Source organism: Montipora foliosa, chromosome 4 (genome assembly GCF_036669935.1).
Source record: "Montipora foliosa isolate CH-2021 chromosome 4, ASM3666993v2, whole genome shotgun sequence".
Classification (NCBI taxonomy): Eukaryota; Metazoa; Cnidaria; class Anthozoa; order Scleractinia; family Acroporidae; genus Montipora; species Montipora foliosa.
The window spans coordinates 37,954,093-37,964,092 of record NC_090872.1 but is presented as its reverse complement, the minus strand read 5'-3'; the positions used below and the strand labels follow the sequence as shown (position 1 = coordinate 37,964,092).

The following is a 10,000-nucleotide window of genomic DNA, read 5'->3' as shown; positions in this document are numbered from 1 at the left end:
TGTGTTGCATTTCATGTGTGAAGGTCAGATAACAGTACTGAAATAACTATTCATATACATACACTGAAACAAACACTCAAGTTTCTCTATTAAAACACAATGAAAGGAATTGCATTTATGAAAATTTTATATAAATGTTGAGTTCATCATGTTATCACATAAGAATCAGCTTGATGATAACCTTCTATTCAGCTTCATAACTTTCGAACGCTTTAAATTTGAATCGTAGAAGCAATATGTAGTGATAGTGGGAAGCACAAGTGTAATATTACAAGTGCTTTTTCGATTTTACGAAGCATTGTGGCTGTGCCGTGCGTTCCATGCCTCCTGCACTGATTGTGAGGCTGCTTCCACAATAATACAATAATTAAAGCTCAGTAAATGTACTTGCTTGATATTTAAGCATCATGGTTAGGGGGAGAAACACTTTTTAAGAGTTATGATGTACATAAATGATAATGCATATTTGTCCAGACAAAATTGGGTCTTGTCTGAGCAAAAACAGATTTGACTGGACACGTTGACGGGCGCAAGCCCAGAAATTATTTCAAGCCCTGGAGAGCACAAGTTAGTGTACCAGGCCTACAATCTTGGACAAATAAATTGAGAAATTAGTCCCCCCCCCCCCCTCCCAAAATCAATGATGAATCTGCATGCAAGTTGACGCCTGCCATTTTTTCATGATTGAAATTGGGGGGAGGGGTGGTCTTCATTTTCCATTTGAAATGTCTAAGATTGTAGGTGCAATCAACTCAGACAAAGAATATTGCACTCACTTGCAGAGCCATGTCTCATAATGCCTGCACCTCTGTTGTCACCTGTTAAAAAATAAAAATTTAGTCATATCAAATCTTAAGGAAGAATTGAGAAAGGCTGGGTCCTGCAGAGAAAAGAAGAAGAAGGATGATATCAAACACGCAGGCAACAAGTCATTTTCAATTTGAAGCTTACCATCATTAACATGAGTGAGCATATCGTTGAAGAAATTAAACAGCTGCAAGAGAAGAAAAATCAATATTAATTAAATAAAAATAATTATTTATTTTTGATCTAAAGAGAATAAATTATGTGAACAGACATGAAAACATTGCCAGATGATGTTCTATGCAGTGTTGCAAATGCCTATGTTATTAACTATTCTCAAGACTAATGCTAAGATTTTTGTTTCAAAAAGTGCTTTGTGATGTTAAAATTAACAACAAACATATTCCATTTGACTGAGTGATACACTTCAAATCTTCTCTTACATAAATTAATGTTCTTGCTCCCCAGTAGTAATTTTAAAATGTGCAAAATGAGATATGTTCATTAGTTAGGGACCATTACACAGATCTTTTACTTTTCATGCATCTTTTAGGGTGACATGAAATTCCAAGAATCGGTAATTGTGAAGAAGACTACCCAAAAAAACCTGTCCGCCAACTGTCGGCCATCTGTCGACCAACAGTCGGCAACCTGTCGGCCGTTTGTCGGCTGACAGACGGCCAACAGATTTTGCCTGAAATATAGGCTACCTGTCGGCCGACTGTTGGTAACATGTCGGTAACCTGTTGGTAGCTTGTCGGTAAAATGTTTACACAAACCTGAATGTTTTCTCTCGGTTTTCGCTTGATACAACATCCAAAATGTGTAATACATTGACAAGAATAGCCCTTTCTTCTTAGTTTTGATCTAAACCGAAACTAACCAGAGAATTTACGCAACTGCAGCTTCGACATTTCTTTTTGCCATGTTGGAAAGGTAAACTATGTTCCAGTCCCTCTCGAATTTTTATGTAGTTTTTTATGCATCTGATAACAACTGATAACAGTATTTTACATACTTTCAACTTTGCCGTCAATCGGTAAGTAGGTGAAGTCTGTCGAGTCATACATCACCATTACGGAATGTTATGTCACGTTAACTGCTCATTTTTACCACAATTTTTCTTTTTTCTTAACATGCGGTAACCTGTTGGTTAGTTGTCGGTAGACTGTTGGTAACCTGTCGGTCAACTGTCAGCCGACAGTTGACCGACAGTCGGCCGACAGGTTTTTTGGGGAGCTCTTCTTCACAATTACCCAAGAATCAGCTGACGCTGTTCAAATAGCTGTGTTTTATCAAGTTTAAAAGCACTCAGCTATGCCTCATGTTTTTAAATACAATAGAACACTGTTGATCATTTCTTCAACAATTTAAACACAAACATTCGCGACATGCTGCACATGGTCAAAAAACTGTTCAACTTTTGAGGACCACCAGTCGAAAGTAACCAAAAACAACTTAAAGACTACTCTCAGTGTACTGTGTAGTAATATTTTATTCAAGAACTGAACATTACATGGGATGCAAAGTAAACAAATTTGCTGCATTATTCTGAAAAAAAATACTGAAAGATTTCTTGATAAAGACAAGGATATCGTCCTAAAATCGAGGAGAAACCCAAAGAGTTATTCAATGTTATCTGACAGTTTGCAAGATAGGATATTTCATTGCAATGTACATTTACGTGATTTGACGCAAGAAGGGTTTTGAACAAATCTTTAAAGCTCAAATTGTGGACTTTTGAAAGCTCGCTAATGTTTTTGTTCTTGCTCTCCTCAAAGCATTTTTTATGTCATTGTATTCCTTGTATATAATTGCAGAGCGAAATCTGGAAGTTTGAGGCTAGTTGCTCAGTCCAGTCCTAGGCGTCACCAGATTGCCTACAGCTAACTAACAATTAACAATTATTGGATGAGGTTGAACATGTTAGCAATAATTATCAAGGCCAAAGTTTGTGTTATCTGCTGAAGCCGAAGGCTGAGGCGGATAACACAAACTGAGGCCTTGATGATGATCGCTAACATACGAAAACCGAATTCAATAATTGTTTTATTATGCATATTGCTGAGCTGAGCTCCGCCATGACAAAACTGATCAAACTGCTGGTTAGTGTGTCAGGTGACGTCACTTCTGCATGCATAAAACTATTGTCTGTAGGTATGACGTCAATTCTACATATATAAAATCTATTGTTTGTAGGTATGACGTAAGAGAAACAGAGCAAGCAAGAATTAGCTGCATGCTTATAGCCAATCAAAATCGAGCTGGTGACACCAATGTATAATAATATGATTTAAAAGGATGATTTTAGGCCCTTTTGTATTCTTTAGACTTTTACAAAGGAGGCTGTTAATCCACATACATGTAGTGGGGTCAAAAAGATCGTTTAGTTTGATTTTTGTATTGAGAAAAAGCAACTGGAGCTTGCTACAAACAAAACGTTACACAAAAGGTTAAGTCAATACTTTCCAGTCTCTGGGGCATAAGAAACGAACTCAAAACAGTCAATCAAAAGGTCATGTTAACCATTTTCTAAGGCCTCCAGGATGCCACATTTTTTTCATGTTCTCAATAATGGTTGAAGGGTTTTTTACCAACCAGTAGTAGAAGTTGAAAATAGTCTTGCTGCTTGAAAAGAAAACGGCAAAAATTAGTTCCCGCAAACCTTGCCAATCGCCAATCCGCAAAATACAAGTTCTGCAAAATTTTCATGCTACACGATAACAGTAAAAGGCAATAAGCCAAAAGCCAGATGAAGAAAAAATAACATAGTTTTTATACAAAACTCTGAATTTCGAATTATCAATAAAAGATTAATGACACTCGATCATAAAAACACTAAAATAGGCCACTTGCACTAAGAGGTCATGTGACATCGTTTTTATGAAAATGAAAGTTACATGATTTTGCCTTCGAAACACTTTTGTGGGTCATCTCTTAAACAAAATAATAGTGGTTTGGTTTTTCAAACCCGCATCATTTGCTTAAAATGAGAAAGTCGTAGCTGGTCACGTGACCAAAACTTAGTTTTTTAAAATTATGAATTACCGCTTTCTGACACAAATTTTGCACTTGAACTTCAAGGAAAATGTTGAAAAGATGATGTGGTAACGTTTATGGCACAACTGAACTCAACTATCAAACATTTAACAAGATATAAGCAAAATGTAGTTTTGGCCGCCATGTTGGAGGGCAAGAGTATGCCCTCCAACATGGCGGCCAAGACAAATCATGCTACTTTGTTGAAAAATCAAAGTACCATAAAATTTCTCCCTTAAATGCGTTTCCTCTCAAATTTCGCGTGTAAGATACTTTTTATGTGTTCTGTCAATTTTTGGCAACAGCAAGATTACAACTCACTGTTTAAGGGAAGCATTGGTCACGTGACCTCTTAGTGCAAGTGGCCTATTCCTGGGGAAGGACACGAGGTTCTGTTAGAAGGAGGAAATTAATCACATGTTAGGCAACCACAATGGTGCACATAATCACCTTGTGTCAAAATTCTTGTTTAAAATGAATGAGGAATGTTATATTGTTCATCACCGCTTTTAGAGTTAAACAACGTACTTTTTAGCCAAGAAACTTACGTCTTTCGTTTTTAATTTTGTTGTAATATTTAACTAAAGTGAATATTTATATTTCATCTGTCGGGTCGGGAAGCCTTCTTTGTCGGGTTATTGACCGAGACCGGACTCTTCTCTGGAACAATGTTGATCAATCCCTTCACTGAAAAACCATTTCTTTCAATAATTAAGAAAAAATGGACAACATTCTTTGTTTCAAATAATTTTTGACTAACAAAAATTAGTCAATTTTCAAATTGTTTTCTACCAGAAGACTGTGCAGAGTTGAGTACAAATAAATAAAATTATAAATAGCCAGAAAATTGTAAACACAGACTACTCAAGGTGTTTGATTCCGTCTCTGGTATACAACTCGAAAAATGTACACAATCATGTGTTAAAAAATACATTTTCGCAGGTTTTATCAGTAGTGCAATAGTCTACTTGACTTTCATCAATACTATTTTTTGAATCAATTTTGACTGATCACGATCTTCTCTGATCCAATGCCGTTCACGGTTTTTGCAAAGGTTTAAAACCTCAACTTCACCGATAACAGCACAGATAATAAAATATTAATGGAAACTTGGCGAAAAGGTAAATCAGTGACTAAATTTCCTGTGGCAAGTGCCAATGTTTATTTCAAGCTTCTTGTGCAAATTTTGGACAGACAATATTAAATTACAAAAAAATATTCCACTTAAAGGTCATTAAAAAGGTTTATTTTTGGGTGTTCACTTGGATGAAAAATGTCACAAAAACTTTTCCCAGCGTAAAATGTATTGAAACAAACAAAATATTTACTATTAGCGGCAAAAAACCCTTGCTATTTTAATTGCGTGTGTGCAAACAAGAAACAACAGCAGTTAAATAAATTTCAGTCTCACAGTTCAGGATCTTAAAACCCTTTTCAGAAGAACCTTGACCGTGAAAAATGAAGCACAAAAGAGACAGCAAGCTTTCTTTCAAATAATTCTTCACTGCCACATTTTCTAATTTTTTTTTACCCGAAGACTGTGCAGAGTTGAGTACAAAATAAATGTAAATTAATATTGCCAGACAACTGAGATGTGATGTCAGTAAACAATGTGAGGCATTCAAGATTCAATTCCTTTTAATTAAACCCATACAGAATTTGCCATTTGGTTTCAGTCTCGTCAATAACATCACAGTTACCCAAATAACATTAGAAACAAAGCTCACTTTGTGATATCCAACGGCGAAACGTGCAATTGTTGTCTCAGACCATTACTTATTGCTTTGAAGATTCGAGATATTTATTTTCCACCACCTGTCTTGTTTATCCAATTGACTTTCCATAATTGAGCTCCATAAGGGTATATTTTTTTTAAAGATCCACTAAAACGCCAATATTCTGCTGTGTCCTTCGAATAAAATCTATGCATTTGTAGTATAGTACCCCCTCAAACTTACCAAACATACATGCAGAAGACTCTACACACAAAGACACTACTTAGCAGGGGAGGGACAGGAAAGACTTTTCATGACAAGGAAAAGGAAAAGAAATATACAGAGAAATGAAGCGCAGATTCCGCCTGGGTTTGGCAACCCCGTAATCAGCACAAGCACAAAGCACAACAGTTTCCATTCCACATCAAAAAAATTCTTTAAAAGTAATCTGGGGATTCATTGCCACACTGATCAAAGATGATTTACTACATAAATGAATGAATTCTATAGAGATCACATGTTAATTGGGAACCAATCCCCTCCCCAAATCCCTCTGCCTGAGGGCTAATTGCTCTTGCTACAACTTATCATGTCATTTCTCTATTTCTAAGCCATTACATTTTGTACTATGCTTCAAAAGTAGGCTACAAGATTTAAAGGCTGGACCCTGATGAATCTCCATGGGTAATATGGATGTGGGATTTGAGCCCATGCACCTCTGCCAGTGCAATGCTCCACCAACTAATCTATGAAGCATATATAGTAAATACATTCACTTAATTCAACACCAATCATTCATATGCTTAAAGTAAAACTTCAATATTATATTTTTTTGCATCTTGCCAGCATTATTCAAGAAAGAAAACATTTCATTCATTTAACATTAGCTTATTAACTATAAGACACCTGAGGGCAAAAATAATTTCTAAAAACACCATTTCATAGAAAAGTTGTAATTCTTTATACATTTCACATCTTTCATTGCACACAAAAAGGCAAAACATATCAGCTGGTTAACAGCAGTTCTGTATTTAAAACCCTCCCCTGCGTAAGGTGCAGTGAACAATTTGCATGTAAACTTCCATATGATTGTAACTCCCCCTTCCAACAACCCTAAGTGTAATTAAACAGTAATGAGGGATAAATTTATTTAATGCTTAACTGGAAAAATTCTTAGATATTATTGTTTTCTGAACTCATACCATTGCCTAATTTTTAGCCTTCAAAATTAATAAAGAAGGGTGTGACAACTTAATTGCTAAAGCATCTGCCAGTGTTCTGTATTATTTTACACATGCCACCATTTCATGCCACCTGCTGATAACTCCCTAATATATCTCTCTACAAAAAAAAATATTATACTGAGAAGGCTGTTGATGTATCATACAGACACTGCATTTCACAAATTCACAACAGCTATTAACCAAGGTACACTCTCTTTCTGTTCGATCAAGCCAAAATTTTTGCCCTGAGTGGTGAAAATAGTCAAATTAAATTGCAGTGTCAGTGCATTTAAAAACAATTAACTAACCCAAAAATTAAAAGAAATAGCTGTCATATTACAGCTGTAAACAGATATTGGGGAATTAACTTGCTCTAAAATTTGTCATCGCTTGACGATAACTTGAGAATTGATATAGGTCCCTTCCACACTTATCCGGATATTTTTAAATCCACAACTTTTTCTTTTTGGATATGCCTTCCTTCCTCACCTATCTGGCGAATTAACTGGCCAATCTGGAACTTTTTGTACATGCTCTCCAGAGTGGATATTTTTTAATCCGCCATGAATCCGGAACACGGTGTGGAGGCTAAAGCCGGAACTTTTTTATCCGGATGACATACCGTAAAAAGATCAAGCCCTGTTCCATACCGCGAAATCAATTCATCAAGATGGCTACCGAGGGCAATATTATTTCTTTACTTCTTGGACTTATTTCAAGTATTATCACATGTGTGCAGAACACTGCAATTGTGCCTTATTATTCCTTGAGGAGTCCTAAGTACTAGAATGAATCCGGATACGTGTGGACGGCAAATTCGACTTGAATCCCGCTGTGGGTGGGAATATTTTGAATCCGGATTAAAATTGCGGATTAAAAAATATCTCGATACGTGTAGACGGGGTCTTAAAACGAACAATCAAAGTTTTTATCGAGTTATTCTTCGATTTCCCGAACAAAACTGAGCTCTGCTGATCGATTATTACCTTAGATCAGTGTCAAAGGCTGAATAAAGTGCTTATATTAAAAATATTTAACACTGCCCTCAATCAAAACAAAACGTGAAAAATAGTGGTGTGAGTTAATTTATATCAACTTGTCACAAAGGTAAAAGCTATTCATTCAGTGTACACAAATTGCATGCCACAACAACCTTGAAGAGCTTTTAGCGAGTTTCCAAACATTTTAAGCACAGGAAAGATACTGAACTGACGATCAATGAAATAGTCCCGGAAGCGCCAACTTTTAAACAAAACTAAAAAAACCGACTGGGCATTCGACCGTGAATTCAAACCTCGATTTTAGGGAAATTATATCTTCGCTGAGTTCGAGAAAGGGAAACGAAGAAGTACCTTTAATTGATCCTGTTCACCGGCGTATTCGATGCTTTGGAATATTTTCCAAGTACATCTCCGCCGGGCTTCAAGACGGGCTTGGCAACGTCGAAACCAACGTTGAATTAAAATTGCCGATCGTAGGGCTGCAAATGTAAATGAAAATTCAAACAATCAACAAGCGATCAACCTAACAACGTGAATATCAATGCAAATACAGCTTAACTTATGCTAAGAAAACGCTTTCCAATCGACTTCAGAATACTCGACAACTTAACCAATTCTCGTTTGTGCCAGAGTGCAATTTTGCATTGTCTAACTTCAGTATAGAGTCAACAGGGCCACGTTTATTAGAATACCAGATTGCTTTGTAAAAACGTGTTTGTAATATTAACTGGTTGATAAAATCTTTCTCTTTAAATTTAACAAACCTTTCTCAGACTTCCCTAACAGAAAGCTCTGCGAGGTTTCCTCCGCTGAATCTTCAACTGAAGCAGCGCATCCCATAATTCGCTCGCGTTCGGCAGAAACACGATTTAATTTTCGCTTACTGTCTTATTTCTTTCCAGACAGTTGCTGCGAGAGCTTCCATAGCGATCGAAAATGGAAGTAGATAAGGAAGTCAACAACATCGGTTTGACAGTCCACATGTTTAAGATGAAGGTTCAATATGTCCTACAAGTATAGCAGGAGAATCACGCAAATTAAACATTCCAAAGTGATCGACGCGAAATAGACACCGATGATGTTTATTAGACTGCGGAGTGACGTTTAGTTTTATACAGCGTCCTCTTTGCAGTCCATTTACGCGTACTCGACAAATTTGGCAAGTCCTTCGAGGAACCGTCCTGATCTTGAGTAAACAGACTACAGAGGTCTAGCAGAATAAGGTGAAGAATACACTTTTTAAAGATAAGCTTACTAAAGTCGAATCCACTTGAGGAGTCTTTTAAATCAAATTTCGTTAACAAGCGAAAAAACGACGATTCATCAAGCAATCATGCTAGCAAATGAAAAGCAATTTTCCATTTCGGTAAACTTTCATGTCAAATTTATATGCATGATGTTGCTAGGAAACAACGAGTAGTATACACAAACACTTAGCCCGGTTTCAAATAGAGCGACAAATGTTCCAAGTCATACTTTCGAGGAAAATATTATTTTCAACCCTATAAACTACAACAAACAGTTCTCGCGTGATGAAAATCGAGCACTTAAGGAGATCGGATTAGGATTGAGTTTCTAAATCCGTGTCAAATTCCAAATCAATGTTTATCTTTCAAATCGGGTTTCCTAGAAACAAACTGAAACATTGTCTCAAAGGGTATGAAAACAGAAACGTTTACTACTAGTTCATACATGAAACGACAGATTTTAACAAAAGATGCAAATGCTAATTACACAAAACAGGAATATTGTACTAAAACATTGACAGAAACTTCGTGCCCAGTATTAATAGACTGTCACGCAACAAAAAAATAAAATCGAAACCGTTCAATGAAATAAGCCAAAAACTTGGAATGTGAACCGGCGATAAAAAGAATTTCGGGCAATCAAGAAGAACAGGCTTGGATTTTCAGGATTTAATGGCAACAGAAGAATTACAGTAATCTGAACTTGTGAGAACGGAAAATTACAATTACAATTCGGTATTTTTGAAACACAAATTCGATCGGAAATAATGCGCCGATCAAATCGAATCTTCAACATCCCCTCCCCGGGCAAACCCCAGGCATTTGACAATTTTCTGCCCCCGGGGAGTGGGGAATTTGACCTTCGCCTGCGTGGGGTGGGGAAAATTGAACCGGAAGTGTCAGGTTTCAAATGATTTTCTTTTTAGGCGCCGAAGTCGCTAACAGCTATAAAACACGTGAGGTCTTTATTA

General features: G+C 36.5%; 1 protein-coding gene across 2 annotated transcripts in view; it reads right to left on the bottom strand.

Moving 5' to 3' along the window:
• Nucleotides 1–9,177, bottom strand: part of LOC138000746 (serine/threonine-protein phosphatase with EF-hands 2-like) — a 39,293-nt gene extending 30,116 nt beyond the window's left edge. Inside the window, exons 1-4 of one of the 2 annotated variants that reach the window (XM_068847375.1) lie at nucleotides 8,547–9,177; nucleotides 8,134–8,261; nucleotides 952–994; nucleotides 777–818 (exon numbers count right to left, since the gene is read on the bottom strand). In XM_068847375.1, the coding sequence (XP_068703476.1) occupies nucleotides 777–818; nucleotides 952–994; nucleotides 8,134–8,261; nucleotides 8,547–8,622 (289 nt within the window). In that variant the 5' untranslated portion in view covers nucleotides 8,623–9,177. Of the gene's footprint in view, nucleotides 1–776; nucleotides 819–951; nucleotides 995–8,133; nucleotides 8,262–8,546 lie in introns of those variants that run through there. The other variant, XM_068847376.1, reaches the window with a different exon arrangement.
• Nucleotides 9,178–10,000: the final 823 nt, after the last annotated feature.